This window comes from Lipotes vexillifer, unplaced genomic scaffold, assembly GCF_000442215.2.
Source record: "Lipotes vexillifer unplaced genomic scaffold, Lipotes_vexillifer_v1.1 scaffold822, whole genome shotgun sequence".
In the NCBI taxonomy this organism is placed as follows: Eukaryota; Metazoa; Chordata; class Mammalia; order Artiodactyla; family Lipotidae; genus Lipotes; species Lipotes vexillifer.
This window is the reverse complement of record NW_006770496.1, coordinates 1,312,976-1,340,718: the sequence shown is the minus strand read 5'-3', so window position 1 is coordinate 1,340,718 and position 27,743 is coordinate 1,312,976. Positions and strand designations below refer to the sequence as shown.

At 41.8% G+C, this 27,743-nt stretch overlaps 1 protein-coding gene across 4 annotated transcripts in view; it reads right to left on the bottom strand.

Annotated features, from left to right (window-relative positions):
• Positions 1-27,743, bottom strand: part of ELMO1 (engulfment and cell motility 1) — a 462,642-nt gene that overhangs the window by 273,030 nt on the left and 161,869 nt on the right. For all 4 annotated transcript variants that reach the window (XM_007446111.1, XM_007446110.1, XM_007446113.1 and 1 more), the window contains one exon: positions 16,317-16,421. In XM_007446111.1, coding sequence (XP_007446173.1) covers positions 16,317-16,421 — 105 coding nt within the window. The remainder of the gene's footprint in view (positions 1-16,316; positions 16,422-27,743) is intronic.

Here is a 27,743-nt window from a genome sequence, read left to right as displayed (position 1 = left end):
CTCTCTCTCTCTCTCTCTCTCTCTCTCTCTCTCTCTCTCTCTCTCTCTCTCTCTCTCTCGCTTTGTCACAGCTTACCCTTCCCCCTCCCCATATCCTCAAGTCCATCCTCTAGTAGGTCTGTGTCTTTATTCCTGTCTTGCCCCTAGGTTATTATATTGCAGATATCCAAAGGACAACCGTAAGTTGGCTCAAGCTTTAAAGCACTCACTGATTACCTGAAGATCTTGTTAAAATGCAGATTCGGATCCAGTAGCCTGGGGTAAGCCTGAGGTCCTGCGTTTCTAACCAGATCCCAGAAGATGCTGATGCTGCTGGTCCAAGCGCCACATTTTGGAAAGCAAAATGCTATATATACTCCCCCAAATGTACCAGGGAACTTCTAGCCCCGCTGTTCTCCACACCCTTCGAGTGATTCATTCATCCAACAAAGCTTTTCTTTAAGCCTTGATTATTGCTAAGTAACTTGCTGGACGCTAAAAATACACATATGAGTAAAATACCACCTTTAGGGGCTTGCAACCTACTGGGAAGACATATAGGGATGGGATTTGTAGGGCGGACAGACTTTCATTTGCTATGTAACTCTTCTGTGTCCTTCTAAATTGTTTGCATGTTTCACAAGGAAGTACGACTCTCTGGGATGAAGGTTCATGTGAAATGCAGTGGGCAGGCAGGCTAAGCTTCATCAAGAGGATAAAACTTGAAGGAGCAGAAACAAATTCCAGACTCTCTTCCGAGGCATCTTTTTAACATTCCAAACCAGAGGTGAGCTATGGACTGTAATAAAGATTAATTGCAATTGGGAAATGGATACCGAATGAAGGCAGAGAAGCCCCTCTGTATCTTGGGCAGTATTAGCAATAAATCACACGATCACAAGTCAGAATTTTGACTCACTCAACGTTGCATTACTGAATACAAATGCCTCCTGTCTCCTTCAGTGGAATACAAAGACACCAAGATGTTTGGCATTGTCTGACAGTCACCGTTGGATGAAAAATTAGCCTTGACGTTTCTCAAGCCTGATTTCTTACTGAGAAATTGTCACCATTTGTCTTAACAGTTATTGCAGTCTTAAAGCTATGTTACACTCACATATATTTGTCTGAAACATATTTGCATGTAACTCACTTTATTAAACAAACACATTCTCGGAGAGCTAGTGATAAAATGGATTCCTGTAAGTCAGATCACACCTGACTTTTTTTTTCATTTTCTCACTTGGCTCACAGATTTATAAGTTCACTCTGGTTTGGGAGAATGGACATGAGGGGATGAAAAGGTGAGGAAGAGAGAAATATTTTCCATCACCCTCTTCTGGACAATAATAATCTGCCTTTGCAGAAACATTTTCAAACAAAAAAATGTCAATTTTCCAATTATACACATATTAAATTAGCTACAATGGAAAAATTACTGGAACCTAATTAAGAAATTAAGCCATACATTGTTTTACTTCAAGTTAAAGGCATGTGAAAAGGAAATCTTTCTTCTATGAAATCTCGCTTTTTAAAAGGAATTTATCTCATTATATCTAATTCTATATAAGCATCCCAAATTTTGGCTAATTCTGCCAAAGGAGAGATCTCTGCCGTGAGACAGCCCTCCTACAGGGGTAGGTCCATATGTGATTCCTTCTATGGGAATTGCTTCCCCTGACACCTGTCCAGCCCCACCTCCCCTCCCGGGCCTGTCTAAATTGTCTTTCTCCTTTGGCCCCAAGCCAGTGTCACTTTCTTCATAAAACCTCATGCGATTCCTTTGTCTAAAAACCCACAGTCCTTCATCTATATCTTTCTCACAGCAATTCTCACTTTCTGCTCCAGATTGTGGTGAAATACGTGTCTTACTTCCCCTGGTGGGGTTGAGCCCTTGAGGTCGGGAACCGTATCTCAGTCACCTGTGAATTCCCCACACCGCAGCATACACTAGGCACTTATTAATGGACAATGAACACTAGCTTGCCTGGTTTTTTTTTTTGGCTGCATTGGGTCTTCGCTGCTGCGCCTGGGGTCTCTCTAGTTGTGGCGAGCGGGGGCTACTCTTCGTTGCAGTGTGCAGGCTTCTCATTGCTGTGGCTTCTCTTGTTGTGAAGCACGGGCTCTAGGCACATGGGTTCTGTAGTTGTGGCTCTAGAGCGCAGGCTCAGTAGTTGTGGCACACGGGCTTAGTTGCTCTGTGGTATGTGGGATCTTCCCAGACCAGGGCTCGAACCCGTGCCCCCTGCATTGGCAGGCGGATTCTTAACCACTGGGCCACCAGGGAAGTCCCTTGCCTGGTTTTAATATGAGAATTTTCATAATCTATTATTTATATACATTCACGTGCATCCTGAGCTCCAACTACCTCCTTATCCCCTGTCATCCACATTCCCCATTGTATTTCCCTGTGGATTTTATCAGAAGCAATGACTTCTGTGATGCTCCCAGCAACCTCTGACCTCACCCTGTCCTTTGCTGAGGGGGTGCTCAGGACCCAGAAGTTACCTGGAGTCTAGCCGTGTGGCTAGGAATCCAAGCTGTGGAGGAAAACTCATTTAGAAACTCTCTGAGTCTACTGCTTGTGCAGGGACAACATGGTCAGATGAAGGACAAACTCAGAAGGGAATTCTCTCTGGGCCAAAGCCCACATATCAAAGGCCTGCTTAAGGAAACTGCATACTCACCTTCTTTGGGCATGGGGAAAACAAACATTTACAGAGGGTTGGAATGTGGGAAAAATGTCCTTAGTTGTATGTTTATGGAAAACACTTGGCAATTATGTGCTATAAACACTTCCTGTGTTGCTGAGAATGAAAACCAGCAGGAAAAATTGTCTGAGATGATAGGAGGTCAACTTTCATAGCAAAGGAACATGCACCCCACATACCCTTCATGCTCCACTCCTCAGCCTCCTGTTGCCATTTAGGGGGACCCAGAATCTGGGTTTGCGTGAATGGGGGCAGGTTCTCTTAGTCATTTTCTTATACAGAACCCATGTCTACTCACGTAACATACTTATTCTCACGGCTTTCATAACTAAGATTTTAGGTGAGGCTTGATACCATGTAGCTCATCAGTTCTAACAAACTGTGGCCATTTCAATGACCCCATCCATTGAAAGGCAGATTTCTTCCAAGTCTGATTTCAGTTTTCATTCTCTGACAAATATCACACATGGCCCTGAAGGACTTCCGAGGGGAAAAGAGATAAGTAACACTGGTCAGGGATTCGACATAGCAACTCTTTAATCTTTCGTTTAGCGAATAATTTAAATGTCCCAGTGCTAGACAGTGAGGACAAAAGACCGAAAAAAAAAAAAAGGAAAAAGGTCTCTGCTCAAAAATGTCATGCTTGAGAGAAAATGATCAAATAATAAAACAGGTAATTATATAATTCCAAGTTAAGTCAGTGCTATAAAGGAAGTAACAAGGAAAGAAAAGCAATAAAAGAGGAGCCTTCAGGAGGAAGTCCTAAAGAATGAATGAGAGTTACGTGGGCAAGGAAGTATGGGCAGAGAAAAGGGGGGCTGAGATAACAGGAACAGCATGTGCAAGAGCCCTGTGGCACAAAAGCATCACCATTCAAGAAATGAAAGTTCAGTCAAACTGACTTCCCTGATCTTGGTAATCACAAGTTTGTAGACAGGTATGAATAACATATATCAGGGTCTTCTAAAAGCCACCAAGTTCAAGGACGCTTGTACTTATGTACAGAATAGCATTTGATAAACCAGCCAGAGAGAAATTAGTTGTTAGGGCTGTTATATCTGTTACTAACAGTGTTTCAGTTGCTCTATCAAATGTAAGAAAAATATTGTCTATGATTTATGATTTATACTAAATTTTGGAATCCTGGGTTTTACCAAGGCAGAGGAAAAGTCGATAAAATTAAGGTCAATGTAAAAATAAAGTTACCTGACAATGTCAAACACTCCTGGGTGTACCAGGTGTATTGCCTAGTTCTAAAGGGGAAAGCTATTTTTACAGAATACAATGAAACATTCAGGAACACTACCATCTAAATTCTATTATACCAATACAAATTGCCTTCAGATTTGGTAGGCAGGTTGCTAATACTGGCTGGACTCTGGTCACATGAATACAATTTAAAAATGAAAGTCAGTAGTGATTCACCCAAGTATAAGCATCAGCGTATCTGGGGCAAGCCCATTTGGGGCCACACCAATATAACTGCTAATTTGGTTTCCATTCCAGAATGGACAAAGGCCAGAAGGACAGCTGCAGTCAGGGAGATGATAGCATATTCCAGATAAAAACCTGTTCTGTGGTATCTTACCTTGGGGTGACTGGCGATCTGGCCAGAAGGCAGAACACCAGAACGCACCCAGTTCAGGTACCGATTTAACAGATATGTACTGAGTGCCTTCTGTGTGTCTGCCACTGCGCTGGCACTGGGACACAGGAGAGACGCAGTACACAGTCCCTGCCCTCGTGGAGCTTACACCCTTGTACAGGTCAATAGGAAAGAGACACAAAGGCAAATTTAGAGTATGTAAACAAGCATTACATTTGGAGCAAAACAAAAGAGGTAAGATGGACAGGGAGGTAACGGATGAAATTACGGCCTTATATTTGCTGGTGAAGAAAGGCCACCCTGAGCCTAGAGCAAGCGAGAGAAGAAGCTCCCTGGCTATAACTGGGGAGCAGATTCCCTGGAGACGAAGAGGCAAGTACAGACACATACCTTGGACGTATTATAGGTTTGGTTCCAAACCACTGCAATAAAGCGAATATCAAAATAAAGTGAGTCACAAATTTTTTGGTTTCTCAGTGCATATAAAAGTTATGTTTACACTATACTGCCGTCTATTAAGTGTGCAAAACAATGTCATCTTTAATTAAAAAACACTCTACTGCTAAAAAATGCTGACCAGCATCTGAGGCTTCACCAGCATCTAGGCCTAATCTTTTTGTTGGTGGAGGGTCTTGCCTCGATGTTGATGGCTGCTGACTGATCAGGTGGTGTTGCTGAAGGTTGGGCTGACTGTGATAATTTCTTAAAATGAGACAACAATGAAATTGGCCCCATTGGTTGATTCTTCCTTTCCTGAATGATTTCTCTGTACTATGCAATGCTGTCTGATAGCATTTCACTCACAGCAGAACTTCTTTCAAAATTGGAGTCAGTTCTATCAAACCCTGCCACTGCTTTATCAATTAAGTTTATGTAATATTCTAAATCCTATATTGCCTTTTCAATAATCTTCACAGCATCTTCATCAGGAATAGATTCCACCTCAAGAAACTACTTTCTTTGCTCATCCATAAGAAGTAACTCCTCATCTGCTAAAGTTTTATCATGAGATTGTAGCAATTCAATCACATCTTCAGGCTCCATGTCTAATTCTAGTTCTCCTGTTGATTCCGCCACATCTGCAGTTACTTTCTCCACTGAAGTCTTGAACCCCTCAAAGTCATGCATGAAGGCTGGAATCAGCTTCTTCCAAACTCCTGTTAATGTTGACATTTTGACCTCTTCCCATGAACCACAATGTTCTTAATGGTATCTAGAATGGCAAATCCTTTCCAGAAACTTTTCAGTTTACTTTGCCCAGATCCATCAGAGGAATCACTATCTATGGCAGCTATAGCCTCACAAAAATGTATTTCTTGAACAACAGGACTTGAAAATGGAAATTACTCCTTAATCCATGGGCTGCAGAATGGATGTTGTGTTAGCACGCATGAAAAAAACGTTAATCTCCGTCAGAATTCTTGGGTGACCAGGTGCAGTGTCGATAAGCAGAAATATTTCGAAATGAACGTTTTTTTTCCCGAGCAGTAGGTGTCAACAGTGAGCTTAAAATATTCAGGAGACCATGTTGTAAACAGATATGCTGCCATCCAGGTTTTTTTGTTCCATTTATAGAACACAGGCAGAGTCAACTTAGCATAATTCTTAAGGGCCCTAGGATTTTCATAATGGTAAATGAGCATTGGCTTCAACTTAAAATCACCAGCTGCATTAGCCCCTAACAAGAGAGTCAGCCTGTCCTTTGAAGTTTGAAGCCAGGCATTGACTTCTCTTCTCTAACTATGAAAGTCCTAGATGACATCTTTTTCCAATAGAAGGCTATTTTGTCTACGCTGAAAATCTGGTGTTTGGTAGAGTCACCTTCATGGATTATCTTAGCTAAATCTTCTGGATAACTTGCTGCAGCTCCTACATCAGCACTTGCTGCTTCACCTTGCAGGCTGATGTTATGGAGACAGCTTCTTGCCTTAAACCTCATGAAGCAAACGCTGCTAGCTTCAAACTTTCCTTCTGCAGCTTCCTCACCCTCTCAGCCTTCACAGAACTGAAGAAAGTTAGGGCCTTACTATGGATTAGGCTTTGGCTTAACAGAATGTTGTCGCTGGTTTAATCTTCTATCCAGACCACTAAAACTTTATTCATGTCAGCAGTAAGGCTGTTTCACTTTCTTATCATATGTGTGTCCACTGTAGTTGTAGTTTTATTTCCTTCAAGGAGTTTTCCTCTGCATTTACAACTTGCTGTTTGGTGCAGGAGGCCTAGCTTTCAGCCTATCTTGACTTTCCACATGGCTTTCTCACCAAACTTAGTCATCTCTAGCTTTTGATTTAACGTGAGAGACATGAGACTCTTCCTTTCACTTAAACACTTAGAGGGCATTGTAGGGTTATTAACTGGCCTAATTTCAGTATTGTTGTGTCTCAGGGAATAGGGAGGCCCAAGGAAAGGAAAAGAGATGGGGGAATGGTCAGTCGGTGGAGCAGTCAGAACACACGTGTTTATCAAGTTCACCATCTTATACCGGTGCAGTTCGTGGTGCCCCCAAACAATTATAATAGTAACATCAAAGATCACTGATCAGGGCTTCCCTGGTGGCACAGTGGTTGAGAACCTGCCTGCCAATGCAGGGGACGCGGGTTTGAGCCCTGGTCTGGGAGGATCCCACGTGCCGCGGAGCAACTGGGCCCATGAGCCACAATTACTGAGCCTGTGCGTCTGGAGCCTGTACTCCGCAACAAGAGAGGCCGCGATAGTGAGAAGCCCGCACACCGCGATGAAGAGTGGCCCCCGCTCGCCGCAACTGGAGAAAGCCCTCGCACAGAAACGAAGACCCAACACAGCCAAAAATAAATAAATAAAAATTTTTAAAAGATCACTGATCACAGATGATCATGACAAATGTAATAATAATTAAAAAGCTTGAAATATTGCAAGAATTACCAAAATGTGACAAAGAAACACAGAGCGAACAGATGCTGTTCAATAGACTTGCTCAATACAGGTTGCCACAAACCTTCAACTGGTAATAAAACACAGTATCTGTGAAGAGCAATAAAATGAGGTATGCCTGTACCCGGACCAGAGGTTGGAATCACCTGGGATGTTCAAGGTAGACAGAATGTTATGAACTGATCTGTGTCCCCCAAAAAATCTGTATGTTGAAGGTCTAACCCTCAAGTCTCCCACAATGTGACCATATTGGGAGACAGAGCTTTTAAAGAGGCAAGTAATTTAAAATGAGGCCATCAGCATGAAGCCTTAATTCAATATGACTGATGCCCCTATAAGAAGAGAAAGAGACACCAGGGATGTGAGCGCACAGCAAGATGACTACGTGAGGACACAGCTAGTAGGCAGCTGTCTGAAAACCAAGGAGAGAGGCCTCAGAGGAGCCAACCCTGTAGGCACCTTATCTCAAACTTCTAGCCCCAAGAACTGTTAAAGGATATATTTCTATTGTCTGAGCCACCCAGTCTATACTGCTTTGTTACCGCAGTCCTAGCAAACTAATACTGAGGTTCATTAACTTGATAAAGAACACCTATAAAAACTCTACAGCTAACATCATACTTAATGGTGAAAAACTTATTGACTCTTTCCCCCTAATATCTGGATATTCCTTCTTACTACTACTATTCAACTTCTTATTGGAAGTCCTAGCTAATGCAATAAGATAAGAAAAGGATATAAAAAGTATAGAGATTGGGAAGGAAGAAATAAAATTATTGGTGCACAGATGACATGATTGTTTATCTAGAAAATTTCAAAGGAACAACAACAAAAAAACCTCCTGTAACTAACAGGCAATCATAGCAAGACTGTAGGTTATTGGTTTCATTAAATCAAACAAAGTACCACATTAATGCAAGATGTTAATAATGTGGGAAACTGTGTGGAAGAGGGACGAAAGGGGATATGTGGGAACCCTCTGTACTTTCTGCTGAATTTTTCTGTAAACCTAAAACTGCTCTAAAAAATGTACATTATTTAGAAATAATTAAAAAGCCAGTGAGGTCCATAACACCTTCCAGTTCGCGAGACACACAGAAGAGAGGGGATTCCCAGAAATCTTTCCCGTCTTAAAGGGACAGGCAGATGTGAAGGACAGCTCTCGGAACTTCTGCTCTATAACATGGCACAGCAGTTACAGCAGAAAGGGGAGAAGCCACAGCAAACCCGCAGCACAGCAGCTACTGAGCTCTCCACAATGAAGGTAGAAAATGCACAGTTAAAGGGGGAAGCTTGGTCAATGACAGCAGAAAGGAGGCAGCTTGTCACAGAGAAGGTACTCCATAAATACTTGTTTAACTAATTTAGTGAGACCAAAAAAATGGACAATGTGGACTGAGAAAGAATCAGTTTGGAGAAACAATGGGAAGATATTACTGGGTCTAAGATAGAGATCCCAGGATAGCCGCTGTTGACTAAGGGTTTTGCTGGTGCCCTAACGAGGAACAGTGTCATTCACACATAAGGCTGTCTGTAGTTTCTAACCTTGTAATTCACACTGGGCCTAGGTTTGCATTGTGTCAACTGCATATAGTTCATTCTATTGGTTGGTTACATTTTTTCTCAAGCAATCCATCAACGTGTTTTAAAGTCCCACTGTGTTTTAAAGTTTAAAAAAACAGAAACAAAAAACGCTTCAGATAGCTAAGTAAAAAATTGTAAACCTAATACCCAGCTTGGGCTGGTAGCAAAGGAGAATGCAATAAGTAACCACCATGTTTTAGACCTGCTTCAGACTCCAGGTACTGAAGCGAGTACCAAACGAACTCAGATGGCGAGAACTCAGAGTACAAGCACTGTTATATCCAGCAGTCATTAATGGATGTGGAATCTGCCTTCCCTCCCCCCGATGATGGATCTTCTGATATAAAACCAAGCCCATGCTGAAAAATGATCTCATCCTGAGGCCTGAAGCATTCCATTCAAATCACTGGTTTTCGAAGTCAGAAATTCTGCTTGCCAGCGCAATTAGTAAAAATCTAATCACATATATTCACACTCTCAAGGGGTCCTGATTGTTTGGCAATAACACTTGGTTATTCACAATCAACAAAATTAATGCCACTATTTTTAAAACATGAAAGAAAACTACATAAAAACAAGCCTCCAGGGGCTTCCCTGGTGGCGCAGTGGTTGAGAGTCCGCCTGCCGATGCAAGGGATACGGGTTCGTGCCCCGGTCCGGGAAGATCCCACATGCCACGGAGCGGCTGGGCCCATGAGCCATGGCCGCTGGGCCTGCGTGTCTGGAGCCTGTGCTCCGCAACGGGAGAGGCCACAACAGTGAGAGGCCCGCATACCGCAAAAAAACAAGAAAACAAAACAAAACAAAAAAAACAAGCCTCCAAGCTGTGGACCTTGGTCAAAGAAAGAAAAAAAAAATTAGAAGTAAAGAATAAAGTATTTAAATGAATTATTAGACAAAGATTCATTTTAAAGTCCCAGCAAGGTTTTGCCTTGAGGTCCTTGTTATTCTATGGATTCTGTGCTCCGGATCACCTAGAAGGAAAATGTCACTCAAACCAAAAAAAACGGTTCCTTTACATGAAACTGTGTGTTTAACTGGCAACATATAATTTCATTAAAAAAAAATTAGGAGCAATTGCTGCTGAAGCCATTTCAGGGACAAGGGGAGGGAAGGATCTGTCAGCACTATGGGAACAAAAAAATGATGTGCCACCAAGCTTTATTCCAATCATTTGCTTCATAGTTAAGTTTAATTACACATTACACACTGTCTTGTAATTATGTCGCTTGGGAAACTGCCAATTTTCCCCTTGAAATGTTAAAAGTTCCTTAATTTATTTTAAAGGCTCAGCATTGCCCCCCTTAGTACATGAGGGATACTTGCACCCCCCTTAGTACATGAGGGATACTTGGTTTCTGTCCCCCTTAAAGGGCAGCAAGAACTCCATTGCATGGTCTGACACACAGCGCAGAGGGCTGACTGTGCTGAGAGCCCCAAGCACACTAGGCCTGTGTATTTATAATAATATCTGATGACTTTTTTTCTTTAATATTTACAACCAGAGAATTTGAGAAGCATGCCTAATCTCTTCCTCTACACTTGGGAGGTTGAAATTAAAGTCCTTTAGTCTCAGCAAGGGGACAAACACACAATACAGGATGAAGCATCTGCTCTCCGGGAGTTGACAACAAGAATGGAAGGACAGTAAACAGTAAGTGCAGAAATATGAAACCCCCAGGAGAAGGGACAGTAATCGAGTACAACTTTATGTGGAAAAGGCAAGTAAAAGAAGTTAAGCATCTACTGTGTGCTGACAATGCATTCAGGACTTCACAAAAGTTATCAATATCATGGCCACCAAGTCAAGCCCCTCAAGTACCAGGCAGATAACTAGAATTCATAAAGCAGCCAGACAGAATATAATAGGGAGTCCTGGGGTTCATGGTTATTTGGAAAGGGAGTTCAGGTAATTCAAATTCTCTTCCCTTTAAAAATACTGTGCCAGTTGAGCAAAATACATCCTTAGAACTTACCTGAACTGTGGCTGCAACCCCTATATGAATCTATGAACTCCTAAAATGCAGAGTGTGGACACTGGAAGCAGACTTTTGTCTTAAATTCAGCTCTAGCACTTCCTTCGCTGTGGGTAATCCCTCCTGTGTGTCAGTTTCCTCATCCACAAAATGGAAATAATAACAGTGTCAACCTCACAGTGGTGGTGTGAGATATTAATGGAAGTGTTTAGCATACTTGTTATCTCACAGCAAGCTCTATGTTTGCTATTATAACTATGTTTATGCCCTCTGACACAGGAAAAGTTGAAGTTTCCCTAGAATAACTTTGAACTTGAGGTGGGCCTCAATGGACAGAGAGATCTACATACCGGAAGAAGGGGGGTACCAAAGCTACCTTATCTTCCCACCTCCGGGAGCACTGAAGAGAAGATTACAAATAATGTATGTGAAATATTCAAAATACAGTAAAGACTTAAAATATGGAAGCTTTTCTCATGCTAAATCATCTCATAGCATTTTCTTGTCAGTACTGCCTCAAGAACAAGGCCTCTCATGTCCCTGTAGTGAGTTAGGGTCTAAACCATTATTTCTCCCAACTATTTGTAAAAAGTATTGTTTATTATTGTATGCATCATGAGGAGGAAGAAAAGTTTCAAAATAGTATAAACATACTTAAATTTTTTCATCTGTTTAAAAATGGCTACCATAAAAGAACCTTGAGAAAACAACTCTTAGGTACAAATAGCCATCTTTTCCCATAATATCATTTACTTGACATATTATAAATATTTCTGTTCTGATTTGGTATGATACTAAAAACACATGTGCCCTGGCTCACAACTGCATGAAACCACTGAAATACATCTTGCTTTTGAAGGCATTTCTATTTTCCCTTCTCAGGAAATGCATTCTCTTCTTCTAGTCACCCAGTGTGCAAATATATTCCAACTGGATGAGATGTTGATCGTAAATTTTGAGGGGTGTTGAGGTAAAGAACTTCAGGGCACATAAAGAACAAGCCGTTTCCAGAATTTACTTTTAATTTTGTTACTAGAAGGCTTGAGATCTTATAACTTGTGTAATTAGTTTGGTGACAACCTCATTAAGGAAACATTGGGAGTTCCCTGGTCCCTAGTGGTTAAGATGCCGGGCTTTCACTGCCGTGGTCTGGGTTCAATCCCTGGTTGGGGAACTGAGATCCCATAAGCCATGTGGTGTAGCCAAAAAAAAAAAAAAAAATTTACTTATAACACAGCACCACACCAAATAAAATATACAGAAAGGGTCAAGTTTGTCCTTTCCCATACTGACTCAACATCAGAATATTTCTCTAAGAACTAGTGCCAGTGTTTAAAATTAGGTCCCTGGGGAGGGAAGCAAGTCCTAAGTGATCGTGATATGGTTAAATAGTATGATAATTTATAAAACAGTGAAATGTTTATCTGCTCAATGTAGTGTAGCAAACTGCAAATAAATATCAAGTAAAATGGTTTTATGACTTGACAGATGTGCCGAGGATAGGTCACAGCTAAAAATTCAGAAGAAAATTTTTAAAAACCCAAGGGGGAATAAAGAAAACAAGATAAAACAAAACAAAACAACAACAACAAAAATTATACTCTCTTCCTTTGCTTGCTGTTCTATATTCTGTTACCTAAGAACTAGACCCTGCCGTTCTTATTGACCACCACTGCCCATATCTCACTGCCTACTAGAAACATCCACCTGGACAGTTGTCTCATATGCATATAGTATCTGGATGTCTCCAAATGACCAACCCCTCAGACCCACAGATCTAGTTCATCAATGACGCCACCATCCACCCACTCAAGCCAGTATCTCCCTTTTCCTTGGAGGGAGTCTGGTTTACCTTAGCTCCAAAATAATTCATTCAAACTGCTTCCCCAGTGTCACAGCCACTACCCTTATCAAGTTACCATCATTTCTCTATAATTTCCCCAATTTTATTTTTGCTGCCAGTCTTGATTTCTCACATTTGTTTTCTGGCAGGAGAGTGATTTTTCTAAAATTAACTCTCATCATCTTTCCTTAAAATAGTTCAGAAATTCTTCACTGCCTTTGGGCTACGGCACAAGTGAGCACCTTAATACGGTGTGGAGGGTCCCTAATGAACTAGCCCACATTTGCCTCCCAAGCCATGATCATATTAGCCACTCCCTGTCTTAACCATGCTGTACTATTTGTGGTTCCTTGAACAAAGCACACACCTTTATTATGCCTCTGTTCACATGTTTCCCTCTGCTTGGAGTACTCTCTCACATCCCCCTTCCCCTCACCTGATAACTAGTACTATCCAACAGGCCTTAGTGTAGATGCCACTTCTTTTTTAATTTTTTTTTTGCGGTACGTGGGCCTCTCACTGCCGTGGCCTCTCCTGCCGCGGAGCACAGGCTCCGGACGCGCAGGCTCAGCGGCCATGGCTCACGGGCCCAGCCGCTCCGCGGCATGTGGGATCTTCCCGGACCGGGGCATGAACCCGCGTCCCCTGCATCGGCAGGCGGACTCTCAACCACTGCGCCACCAGGGAAGCCCTAGACGCCACTTCTTGAAGGAAGTTTTACTGACCTGACTCCCACATCTGTGTTTATGACTCTCCTCTGTGCCCCCAGTATCACTCCTGCCCAATCAAAATCCATTCTAAGTGGCTTGGAAAGTGCGGGTATTTAACTCTCCCTCCAACTACCCCTCCTTCCATCGCTAGACAGTAAAATCCTCAATGACAGGACTCATGAGTGACTTGTTCCTTGGGGAATCTCTATCCCCTCCCTCACTGCAGGCCATTTGATAGTTAGTCAGTAAACATGTGCAGCTTGAGTGCCTGAAAAAGAAAAAAGACCCACAGCCAGAGTCGTGAGGCTTATGTGCATTTGATGGGCAGGCAGAGGGAGAGAAACCCATCAGAGAGACTAAGAGAAGCAGCCAAGGAGAGAACCAAGACACACAGCAAGGGCTGCAGACAAAAAGGGAGAACCGGCCAATGGAAAGTGTCCAGTGTCAATGGGAGGACAAAGAAGACGAAGGAAGAGGAGAGGGCTCCCCATGTGGCAGGAGAACAGCTTCTAGAAAGTGATGGGTGCAAAGTGTTGAAAAGTGAGCAGCAGGTGAGTTAGAACATGGGGTAAGAAGACAACTTGGAAAAATATACATTGTTTGAGGCAACAGGATAGCTGGAGGGCGTGGGCGTGTCAAGGGCAAAGAGGTAATGTGTGTGTGTGTTACAATTCCTTTTGAAAATCTCAACCATAAATCTGACTGGCAAAGTGAAAAGTGAGACTATAGATTTAGGTACAGAATACGTGTTTACTGAATGAAAGATATAAATAATAGATGAATAACTGCATTCAGACACGAAATTTACCTCATCAAAAAAAGGAAATTTTATCAAAATGTAAGCTTATTAAAAAAACCAAGCGTCCATCTTTATGTTTCAGAAAAGACAACTCAGCTCATAGATCAAAATTCAATTAGCTGTCTGGGATGGCCATTTTCATTGTCTCCATCACTATCTCACTACCACTGGGACATCTGTTTTCATAGTCACCACAAAGCTTCCTTGCAGAATGCCTCAGCTTTATATATGATCCCCTAACCCCATTCATTCATGTAAATAGCTTTAGCTTTCCATGCAGCATTTAATGGTCCCAAAGTCAGATGGGACACAGAACACATTAGGAAAGGAACACTTTCGAGGAAACATTCCTTTCTCAGTCTAACCAGAAAGAAAGTGCACGTGGACAAAAAAGTCCACACCTTTCTTTTCAAATAGGATTTTCTTTTAAGTTCCCATCAGATATAAAGTTCTGTCAGGTTGCCATGGTATTAATTTCACTTATGACAGTTTAGAGAACACATTGAAGAAAATGGGATTAAAATATTAAATTACTCTTCTTGAGACGTATGCTTCTTATGCAATTAACAATACATTCAGAATCAATACTCTCTAAGTTTAGAAACATTCATCCACAGACATTAATCAGGTAATGCTAAATTCAATTTCTGCTAGGCTTCTTCTTTTCACACTCAGCTCTCCGAGGCTATACCACAAGGTATCTCAAAAATATTAATTTACTTACTGTTAGAGCAGATTACATTCCTAGAAAAGAAATCTGTGCAATAAATATATACACATATAAACCAAATTAAACTTTTATGAAAAAACAATTTTCTTATGGAAAATTGCATTTCTAATCAAATACCTGAGAAGCACTTAACACCATTCAGAGAAATGCATAAAATCCTTCATATAATTAAAGTACAAATAATGTTTCAATATAAGTCAAAGCTTGTCAAATTGCATATATAGAAAAACAGATAAAGTTAAAATATAGTGCTTACAGGGAATTCAGACCTGGCATGATTTTTTTTTCAAAGGGGTCATTACTGGGTAGGACAATTTTTCATGGTGCAGACTGCCCCATGTTTTAGAGGGCTGTGGCCAGTAGCACCCCAATGGGCATGATGACTACCGAAAAAACATGCCCACACATTTCCAAATGCTCCTTGAGGGACTAATGCTCCCTAGTTTGGAGAAGAAACTATAGCCCAGTCAAAAGGAATGGCCCCATTTGCATTACCAGGTAACAACAGTGCCAGGTCTTGAACCTTGGTCTCCAGAAAGCCAGTGTCAAGAGGGAGCCAACAGAGAATATCAGAGGCACAGGCTCATACCTTACTCTGATTTCAGCTTTACTCTTCCTGCATTAGGATATTCATTCATCGAATATTTTCTAAGCTTATATCTAGTCATCATTTTAACCACTTGCCAATGCCCTTGTCCCATTTATTCATATCCTCCTTCATCTCAATCGTGGATCTGTATCCCTCGCCCGACTGAATCTGGGCTCCTCTCCCTGGGGACAGGGGACAGGGGTCAGCACAAATCCAGGGCCTCCAGTGGAGCAGCCTTGACTCGCAGGCCTTCTCTGTCACTGTCCCTATGCTCCAATTCATTCACACTTTGTCCTTCCCGCCCCTGCTCTGCACAGGCAGGCGGCACCTTCTGTTTTCCTCAGCCCCACCCACAAAGGCATTGCCTTAGTAGCTGGAGTTTCACTAATCTGTTATGAAATGAGAGAAGACATTTCTCGTCCCTCCCTGTCCCTCCCACACTTCTCTTTCTGTTTATCTGATTGTATCTCCAGCATTAGATTGAACAGAGCAGTGCTAGACAGAATCCTGGGCCTCTTTTCAAGAAGCCAAATAAGTCTAAGTGATTTTCACTAACGCTGGGATCATGCAGGTTTTTGGTAGATAGTTGGTTTCTCTTCTTTGTTATTTAAGGCTAAGAGTTTTTGTCATAATCAAATGAACTACACAAAATATTTTTCCAATATCTAATATATTTTTAAATGTCATGTGAAAAAATTAAAAGTTAAAAATCCCTATTTTGGTGCTTTTTAATTTCATTTAATTTTCATTTTTACTTTACTAAGTGACAAAAGCCAATCTCTGGGGCCACTCATCTAAAAGTAATCCCTCCATATCCATAAGTGTGAAATTCGAATTCAGTAGGAACCCCACAATAGCTGAAAGGGGCTGTGCGCTTACCCGAATGTAGGCATCCTGGTGGTGCTTGGCAAAGTAGAGCATATTGTCCAGAGCTAACATCCCAGGAGGTGTCTGGGTAAAGTCCATGGCAGGGTTGACATGATTCTGTGATTAAAACAAAATGTTTGATCAGGTTAATTCTTCAGCAGATTTCACCAACCGCCAGAGGTCTGATTTCCCTCCAGAAGACCAAAGTACCACAAGGTAAGCTCCGAATAATCAAGTAGGATGACATTTGCTATCTCCATGTGAACCGATCAGGGTGGCAATGAGGGCTTCCTTCTACAAGTGGAGCAAAACCAGCTTCAAGACCCAGGGTTGGGAAACTCAACTGAAGATAGAAATATGGGATTATTCTCAGACATGTGACACTGCAGGAAAAGAAAAGAATGTAAAAACTGTATTTTTACATTATTGGCTATGCTTTAGCAGAACCAACAGCATTTGGGGAGAAAAACCTGGGATGAAGCCACATCTCTGCCATTTACCTTTTTTCACCTTAACTTCCTCATCCTCGTGTGTGAGGGTTAGGTATGGACACACCTGTCCACAGTGTTTGTGAACTTTCCAGACTTACACAGTCTGTAGGTCTCTGAGCACAGGCACTCTATAAAATTCAGAGGTCCACAGGGTCCTAACATCTGCCTACTTGCAGGGAGTGTTCTGGCCTTGTGGTCACCCACACTGTGCCAAGAACCACAAAGACAAACAATAGTTATAAATATGCCCAACAAATTCTCCATATGCTGGAGATCACTCAGTAAACACCACGAGACCCCTATTCAGGGCAGTAAACCACTCTCCACTGTTAATTGTCTAAAATGATGACCAAGATCTGTCCTGAAAATTCAGATCTAAATGGCTAATGATTTAAGGGAAGTCATTCTTATGTTCAAGAAATGGAAAAGTTAAAGAGATATTAAAGAAAACTGCGCTTACCTCATAAACTACGTAATTTTTATGAAAGGACATATTTTTGTTTTCTTCCTGAATATTTCTTATTTTTATTTTTATTTTTTCACCGGCTTTCCCCTCTCCCCGCATGATTATTGAAATGTCCTCACCATTCAGGGAGGATTGGTCTTGCCTGAGGGTCCCTAACAAAACAGTGAACCAGAAAACAAAAATTAAACAATAAACTACGTAATTTTTATGAAAGGACATATTTTTGTTTTCTTCCTGAATATTTCTTATTTTTATTTTTATTTTTTCACCGGTATGCGGGTCTCTCACTGTTGTGGCCTCTCCCGTTGTGGAGCACAGGCTCCGGACGCACAGGCTCAGCAGCCGTGGCTCATGGGCCCAGCCGCTCCGCGGCACGTGGGATCTTCCCAGACTGGGGCACGAACCCGTGTCCCCTGCATCGGCAGGCGGACTCTCAACCACTGCACCACCAGGGAAGCCCCTGAATATTTCTTAATAAACAGCTTGGCTCTCTGATTTGCCAGGGAAATTTTGGTCAGCTGTAATTTTTTCTAATTTAAGTACAGGAAGGACATTTTGTTCACTTGTTCAAGGTTCAAACAACCCACACTTTTCTACATTATTCAAGAGTACACAGAACCTGTCTTTTGCATGCTGATTTGAAATTTTTTTATGAGCTAATAAACGACATCTAAAATTATAGGACAGTGGTGCTGCCTACTGGCCACAGTTCCACAATTTCCAGAGCACTCCTGTCCATATCTGTATAGCAAGTTGGGTCAGTGTAGTGACTTCGATATTTTATTTTAGCATTTTATCCTGATTTGCTTGTTAAGATGTTGGAACATTTTTAAAATACAAAAGTATACTACTTATGATAAGAAAGATACATTTCATAAAATAAATATAATTGTAACAAAAATGAAAATCACTGGGCACATCAAATGCAGTGAGTTTCAGCTTTAATCTGATACTCATTGGTGTAAGAGGCTCAGGCCTGTATTCAATAGTGAGGGGAAAATCAAAATGCTGGAAACAAACGATCAGAGATTTAGTCTCAGAAGTAACTTGCAATGAAAGATTTTATGATATTTTCAGTTCTTAAGAAAAGAATAGTGGAACTTCCCTCATTATGCATACATTTATTATTTTGACTTTGATACGTTCTACTTCCATGAACACAAGTAACATAACAATGTTAGAATTTGCTGAGTACTTTCTTGGGGTTAGCACTAGTTTGGGTTTCACATGTGTTACCTCATGTAATAGGTGGTGGGCACTGTTGTTACCCCCATTTTATTTTATTATTTATTATTTGCTTTTTAATAATATGACCCTGTTTTATTTTATTTTTTTAATTCTGGAGTTCAGTATTCCAACATGTTAAATGGTTATCTCTAGGTAGTGGAACTATGGGAGATTTTTATCTCATATTTTTTTCTTACCTGTAATTTTTATTGAAGTATATAGTTGATTTACAATATTATATTAATTTCAAGTATACAACATATTGATTCAATATTTTTATAGCTTATATTCCATTTAAAGTTTTTATAAAATATTGGCTATTTTATGCCTGTGCTGTACAATATATCCTTGTAGCTCATTTATTTTATACATAGTAGTTTGCACCCCTATGCTGCCCCTCCCTGCTTCCCTCTCCCCACTGGCAACTACCAGTGTGTTCTCTATATATCTGTGAGTCTGCATCTGCATCATCTGTTTTGTTATACTCATTCATTTGTTTTATTTTTCAGATTACACACATAAGTGATAGCATACAGTATTTGTCTTTCTCCGTCTGACTTATTTCACTGAGCATAATACCTTCCAGGTCCATCCATGTTGTTGAAAATGGCAAAAAAAATTTTAATGGCTGCATAGTATTCCACTGTGTGTGTGTGTGTATCTACACACACACACACACACGCGCACACACACACCACATCTTCATCCATTTATCTGTTGACGGCACTTTGGTCGTTTCCATATCTTGCCTATGCTGCTATGAACACTGGGGTGCATGCATCTTTTTGATTAGTGTTTTTGTTTTCTTCAGATATATACCCAGGAATGGAACTGCTGGATCATACAGTAGTTCTATTTTAAGTTTTTGAAGGAAGCACCATACTGTTTTCCACAGCGGCTGCATCAATTTTATTGGTGAGGAAACTGCAGCTCAGATGAGATAAGAAGCTTGCCCAGGACCTGGCAACTTGAATTTGGCAGAGCAGGCAATGTCTTGCTTGGATGATATGTTTCAGCGTGCTTTTGTCCTTACCACCAGTTTATAAGTTGAATGCATCTGTTTTAGTACTGCCAGCATTTAGACTTCATATAGCCTGAGAAAAATTGATTTGAGAAAAACGTAGGCTAATCAATATTAGCTGCTACACAGCATGGTCCAGCCAACAAAGGAGAGTGTGCCAAATATAAGAGAGAAAAATATGACATTTATTTCAGAGCTATTTCTAGTGTTGGTCTATGAATCTATTCCAAAAATAAATACACAAAAAGGAAATCAAATGAGAAAAATTAGTTTCTCTGAATCTTGTTTGAACAACCCCCCAAAGCTATGTGTTAGTGAAGTTGACCAGGGAGAAGCCCCCCATGGGTTAAGAATCATCCGGCTTGTTTGAACTGTGCTCCCAGGATGCCCTGGAAGCCTCTTTGCATCAATCACACACCTCCTTAGGCACACAATGGGGGTATCAAATAGGGCACTGCTGCTTTCTAAGGTCTTACAGTTATGAAACGGTATAACACATTTCTAGAGTTCTTTTAAAGATCCATATGGCTATGTAGCAAATAGTCCTAATACAGTAATGCCTGCTATGTGGCAGGTGTTATATAAAGCACCTTGCATATGCTAACTTTTAATCCTCAAAAAATTCCCACAAGACAGGTCCTATTATTTTCCTTTAACAGAAGGAAACTGAGGCACTGAGCATCTGGGTAGCTTGCCCAGAGTTTCAGAGCCAGTATGTGGCAGAGCCAGAATTTGAACTCAGAGGACAGGCTTTTAACCAGGGTTTTAGGGTCAAGTTTCTGCTCAACCAGACGCCACTGGGAATTTCACAAAGATGTCCAGTGCAGGTTCCCCATCGTTGTGGTTCTCCTCAATCAACATGCTTTGCTCAGGCAAAGTGGGTCTGTGATCCATCCTTTTCAATAAAAGCTATAATCTCTCCATCCTTCCCAGACATAACAAAGTCTCTCTCAAGTCCAACAAACCAGGTCCTATTGTCTCCAACAAATAGGCTCTTAATTAAACAAAAGCCAATTAGAAAATTGCCTTCGATTTTCTATGACTCGCTCTAAATTGTGAAGTGTCACTGCGTTTTAGATGAAAAAAATTTTTTGCAGTTGTGGGTGAACTATATTCTTTTTCTCTGTCTCTCTCTGTTTTAACTTTTTAACTCTGAGTATCATTTTCCCAGACTCTCTCTCCTTGAAATGATTGTTTCCTTTTTCTCTTTTGGTTTTAACAGCCAGCGAAATAATTTTACAAGCATAGATTTTGATAACGGAAACAGTATAAGAATTACTTGCCAAAACATTTGAGAGCTTTCTGTACTGTTACAAAAATACTCTGAGAACCCGGCAAGGCCAACAGACCCCCACTCCTTCCTTATTTATGAGATGCTCCGGATACAGATTTCTTTTCTTTTCTTGTTCCATGTTATTTTTTTCCACCTGTCTTGAAAAGGAAGCTGCAAGAGCTTTTCATAAATGACTTGAAAATATCCCTTGTTTTACTGCAAAGCCTGTGTACCTCTGTATATCCTTCTGAAATGCCATTTGTTAGAGCCTGTACAAGTGCTGCTCTGTGAATCACATCAGCCCCTGCAGAAAGGAGGAGCGGCCACCTTCCTTTCCAAAGCACCAAGGTTTTTTCACTTTCAGAAAATGGTACCAACCAACTGAAGATAGCACTATTTATTTAAAGTGAGCATCCTACGGTGCTTTGTGACCACCTAGAGGGGTGGGATAGGGAGGGGGGGAGGGAGGGAGACGCAAGAGGGGGGAGATATGGGAATATATGGATATGTATAACTGATTCACTTGGTTATACAGCAGAAACTAACACACCATTGTAAAGCAATTATACTCCAATAAAGGTGTAAAAAGAAAAATAAATAAATAAAATAAAGTGAGCATCCTATGTGGGGTTTGTGTATAGAGTTCCTGGAGATCTGTTTCTCTTCTGTTACCCACATGCCAGTTTTTTACTTGAATTATTTCAATCGCACATTCAAGGTCTACGACAGAGAATCTTTCAACCTTCCAGGACCATACACTAAGGCCACTGGAGAGCTGAAGTCGACCTCAAATATAAACTAGGCTTGTCACCTTATTTTGAAGTTGAGAAAACTGAGTGCCTGGAGAACAGCGGTGCTCAAACTTGAGCAGGCATCCGAACTGAATCTCCGGGAGGGTTTGGTGAAGCACCAATTGCTAGCCCCACCCTCAGAGTCTCTAATTCAGGTGGGTTGGGGAGAGGGCTAAGAATCTGCATCTCTAACAAGTTCCCAAGTGATGCAGATGCTGCTGTCTGAGGACCACGCTTTAAGACCCGCTGATGGTTGGAATGGCACATCTCACATAGCATGGGTAATGTCAAAGTAAGATCTAGAATCCAGATCCACTGATCTCTTGAATCCCATGCAGCTTCTACTATAACATGCTTTGAACCGACTGGTTCCAAAGTTCAATGCATTTTAAATATACTTGCTGTTTATCTGCTTTGTGCTTTGGCCTCTTATTGAGAAAACTGAAATTTCCTTATTCAGAAAAAGGAATTATAATTTAGAAGCCTCTCACTTCTCCTACTGCTCAAATTTCTGACTAAAATAATATTAGTACCTCCACAGGGAAGGTAGGAAACTGTAATCAGTCAACATTTTCTACTCTTGAATGCTTCCTGGTTGGGGAAGCAGTGCCGGCACTAGCCTGAATGATTTGTAAATGATCCGTGTTTCTCAATTACCAATGCCATGCTAGTCCGTCATTAGTGTGGATAATAAAGAGATGATTACAATAATGCCTGCCAGATGGCACATCGCAGGGAAAACCTTGGAGGATTTAGGAGTTAATATTTGTGCTATACAAGTGCCTACATTTGCTGAACAAGTATAGCATTAAAAGCAACCTTTAAAACAAATCACATTGAGTGAATATTCATTCAGTCTAGGAAAGGCCCTATCAAAGCTCTTTCATTTTTTTCTTTTTTTTTTTTTTTTGCGATACGCGGGCCTCTCACTGCCGTGGCCTCTCCCGTTGCGGAGCGCAGGCTCTGGACGCGCAGGCTCAGCGGCCATGACTCACGGGCCCAGCCGCTCCGTGGCATGTGGGATCTTCCTGGACCGGGGCACGAACCTGTGTCCCCTAAATCGGCAGGCCCACTCTCAACCACTGCGCCACCAGGGAAGCCCTCAAAGCTCTTTCTTGAGGCTGGTAGTTTAAGGTCGTGTTCTCCAAGGGGAAGCAGGGTTTGATGGTTGCAGCAGATCCCTTGGGAGCTGTGCCACATTACACGTGCCTCCCACTCTTCCCTCCCCACTCAGGAGAAAGGGTATGTGGGTGTTTCAACAGGCTCCTAGAAGAGCACTTATCCACCTTGGATGCCCCTGAAAATCCCCTTGGGAGCTCTGAAAAATTCTGATGTCCAGGCTGATACCCAAAATCAGCTTTACTTTTAAAGCTCCCCAGGTGATTCCAAAGTCCAGCCAGGGTTGAGAACACTTTCCCCAATCAGTGGGTCTCAAATGTGAACGTGATCAGAATCTCTTAGAGGGTCTGTTCAAACAGATTGCTGGTGCTGCCCCCGCCATCCAGAGTTTCTGGTTGAGTAGGTCTGGGTAAGCCCTGAGAATCTGCATTCATACACATTCCCAGGTGCTACTGATGGTCTCTGGATCATACTTTGAGAACCTCTGCTCTAAAGCCACAGTAACCCAATGCAAGAGCATTCTAGGGATCTATACCCAACAACTGATGGAGTTAGAACCTTGATTCCCTGTATCGAAGTGTTTGGTTTGCAGTGGCTCTTATTGGGATGCCTGCTTTAGGGAGAACATGCACTCTCCGAGCTGACACAGGCCCAGCACTCTCTCACCTGGCTGCTTCACACATTGCTATAAGGAGGTTCTTGACAGCATCCAACTTTGTGACCCCCCAACATGGATCAATGTTCCAAAGAGTCCTAGACGTAGCCTTTAGACATCTTCAGATTCTGTTCTTGGTCTCTCTCCAGTAAAGTCAATAAAAATGAATAGTTTGGATGAATACAGAGAAGGCAGCCTACTAAATCTGACCTAAGAGTGGGCAAGGTGGTATGCTGAGGGGCAGAAAAATAACTGTGACCAGGGACAGGTAGGCGTCGTGCCAGGCACTCCAAAGGCGTGATTTAATTTAATCTTCCCAGTGAGGCGAGTTATTAATGAGGTAAATGTTATTATTCTCTTCCTACAGATGAGGGTGAGAACTTGTGACTTGTGCAAGAGCATGTTAGAAGTGGCACAGTCACCACTTCACCTCTGCAGCTTTTTTTTTCCTATTTAGGTTCAAACGGCCTTTGGAGAATAGGAAGATGGGCCCCATTAGCAAGAAGTTTAATCAGAGAAATGTAACGTCCCATAAAAAAATTTTTTTTTAAATTCAAAAACACATCTACTACAGAACAAGGGAAATCTGGCTTACAAATAATTCATGAGATCCCAGCTCCACATCATTAAAATTTGATTCTTTTAGGTAAAGTACAAAGGATCTGCATGAAAGAAACACCCAGGAAGATGTTAAGGGTTCAGGCCAACAGATTCTAAACTACCTGGCTTCCGTGCCGTACCTCCCTCTCAGCTGTACATTCTCTTCTCCTTGCCTGGCCTCTGGAACACCTCTGCTAGTCTCTCTAATGTCATTCATCCACCTGCTACCCTTTCGTTCTCCTGACCTTCAACCTGGCTCCATCTTCCCTCCTTTGGCAGGTCCACAACTAATCTTTTGGGGAATACCTCTGGTTCTAGAGCTCTGGGACCATCCACAACTACCCACTATCACCAGGACCTCCTCCCTGGGCTTGCTCTGCAACCTAGGAGAGTCCATGACCAATCATATTATTAAGAACTAAGAGAGTTGGCAGTGTAAGTCCAAGATGAGTCAATTCTGAGTGGCAGTCAGGAGGCTCTGACAGGCTGGGATTTATTAACAGGTGAACAGCAAGAAGAACAGAGGAGGGTTCCACCGATGGGGCCCAGCTGAGGCCACATTTGGACACAACACACAGTTCTGGAGGCTACAGTGGGAGCCAGCTCCTGACACACAGGAAATCATGTACAAAAGCATAGCCAGGAAGAAGCAGAAATATCTAAACAGTAGGGTATATCAGAAAACTTCGAAAAAAACCTTTAGATACTTAGCCCGGGTGGAAAAAGTATATGTGGTGGAGGTAGGATGGGGGTTGTGAGTTGGACCACTACTGTCCTTAGGCATCTGAAGGACTGATATTATTGTGTGGGCAGCTACAGGAAACAGGATTAGCAGAGAAGTGAGTTTTTAGAAATATTGAAGCAGGATGTCCAACAGGAATAATGTCCAGAGAACTAAAGGGTAGAGAATTGGAGCAAATGACCTTGAGATACTTTGCAGCCCCTGATTCATTCCTTCTCTCATCAAATCATTTTGGATTTCTACTACTGTGGAAGGCACCATGGGAGACAGACATGGTAAATTTCATCCAGAGATTAATTTAAAACAAAATAGCACTTGTCTTCACGAAACTTCTGTCTCAGAAGTGAATTATTAAAAGCCTTAACAAGGACTTCCCTGGTGGCACAGTGGTTAAGAATCCATCTGCCAATGCAGGGGACACGGGTTTGAGCCCTGGTCCGGGAAGATCCCACATGCCACAGAGTAACTATACCTGTGTGTCACAACTACTGAGCCTGTGCTCTAGAGCCCGCGTGCCACAACTACTGAAGCCCGCAGGCCTAGAGCCTGTGCTCCTCAACAAGAGAAGCCACCACAATAAGAAGCCCACGCACTGCAACAAAGAGCAGCCCCCGCTCGCCGCAACTAGAGAAAGCCCGCACGCAGCAACAAGACCCAAAGCAGCCAAAAATAAATAAATAAATTCATAAAAATTTTTTTTTAATCCTTAATAATATAGCTTTGAAATATGCATGTGTGCACACGCACACACACCACACAGGCATAAGTAACTTCACACATGCACACTGTGGAAGCTCTCACATAGAAAATTCTGGATTTAAGGCAAATTTCCTTAGTTAAAAAACAATGTCCTTTTTAAAATTACTCTCAAAAGGTCAGGAAAGGCCGTGCAGTGCCGTGTATTCAATTCATGAAAATCTGGACTCACTCTCACTTCATTATCTTGAAGCAGAGTTGAGACTTACGGAAGAAAAGAGTAAACTCCAATATTGTTTATTTGGTATGTTGATTTAACAGTCAATACAAAGAATTACCATGAAGACGCAATTAAAATGCCTTGGGAATAAATCTTTAAAATGAAGCTGGTTATGGTTAAAAAAACAAAAGTCTTCATGAATAATGAAATAATGCTGTCAAGGTTTATAAAGATGTCTGCAATTTTTCTACTGAGCTGAGTGCATGCCAGATTATGAACGACCCAAGCACTGTGGCTTGCGCTAGCAACACCCTACTCTTTCTTCCCTTAACTCCCAGCTCCTTTTTCACCGATCTTTGTAGAACTCCCTTTTCACCCACCTTTTGTAGTTTTAAAACAGGAAGTGGACTAGCACCAGTTATGCACAGTGGGTTTCTCTGTCTCCCTTTTCCACTCATCCCCAGGAAGAGCACAAGCTAAAAGTTCCATCAAAGGACACAGAATGGGGCTTCCCTGGTGGCGCAGTGGTTGAGAGTCTGCCTACCGGTGCAGGGGACACGGGTTCGTGCCCCGGTCCGGGAAGATCCCACATGCCGTGGAGCGGCTGGGCCCGTGAGCCCTGGCCGCTGAGCCTGCGCGTCCGGAGCCTGTGCTCCGCAACGGGAGAGGCCACAACAGTGAGAGGCCCGCGTACCGCAAAAAAAAAAAAAAAAAAAAAAAAAAAAAAGGACACAGAATGTGTGCTATCATCACTCCAGGGCTGGTCTAGCTAGTCAAGCTGGAAACCTGTTACCTCCAGCCCAGCAAAGCTCTCCAGGCAGCCTCTGGTAAGGGAACCACCACGTACATGGGAGATGAAACCTCTTTGCCACAATGGAGCCAGGAGCTGATCAAGCTGCTGCTGCTACTAATGGACTCTCAGGAGGTCAAAGGGATGCACGGGCTTGTGTACTGCAGCCCTGCCCTCCTCCAGGGCCTAGCACTGCATGGTGCTAGGGTAGAGACAGTGATGATGTTGATAACAACTTTAATCATGGAAGTAGAAGCTAACACACACACAGCACTTATGAGTGCCAAGGACTGTTCTAAGGCACGGGTTACTTTGGCCCACGGGCTAAATTGGGTTTACCACTCAACTTTGTAGAGTTGTGAGTTTAAAAGTTTCATGTCTTTTTTTTACCTTTTTAAAATCATTTTTTTAATCAAAAGGAAAATACTTATCTCTGACACGTGAAAATTACATGAAATTAAAATTTCAATGTCCATAAAGAAAGCTTTGTTGGAACACAGCCATGCTCATTTATTTACATATTGTCTATGCCTGGTTTTGCATTTGGCCTACAAAGCCTAAAATATTTACTTCCTGACCCTTTACAAGAAAAGTTTGCCAAACCTTTTTCTAAGTGTTTGTTCTCAAGGCAATTCAATGAGTTAAAAAAAATCACTCCCTCCTTAACCAAAGTTAAAAATCTCAATTAACAAAGAAATGCTAATGTTTTGCTACCTGGACAACATGAGCCCTTTGTAAATGTTCTGCGGTTTGCTCCCCTGGATAATATCGTAATAATTTTAAAGATTCCCAAGTTTTAGCTGGACAAAATTCTGTGTCTTGCAAATGTTATGTTGAGATGAATCTTTTCAGTAGCCTTAACTTGTGACTCAAGGCCTCATCTTGGTGTCTTTGGGCCCCTTCCCCTTGCTGACCAAAGGCAAACCTCGGAGGGGTTCTGTTATACACTTTTATATAAGACCTTTATACTTTTATATACATTTTTATTATTTTATATACCTTTATATAAGACTACCTGTAAGTTTGATGAGTCAGGGATCTGGATTGTGTCTGGTAAGCATTCTCCTGCTTCCCCCCTTCAGTGCAGCTCTTGTAAATGGCAAAGTCTTGGCTTTTAAATTTGGACACTGTGGTCCCTTTTTCCATACCAGAATAAGTAGAATTCTTATGCTTATTTTAAAAATGAAGAAACTGAGGTGTAGAGAGGTTAAGGATCTTGCCCACATTCACACAACCATTATGCTTAAATTTGAACCCAGATGTACTAGAGTCCATTTCTTAACTACTATTCTAAAAGGAGAATTGGCTACCTATGCAGTGGGGGGGGGGGGGGGGAAAACTCCTTGGG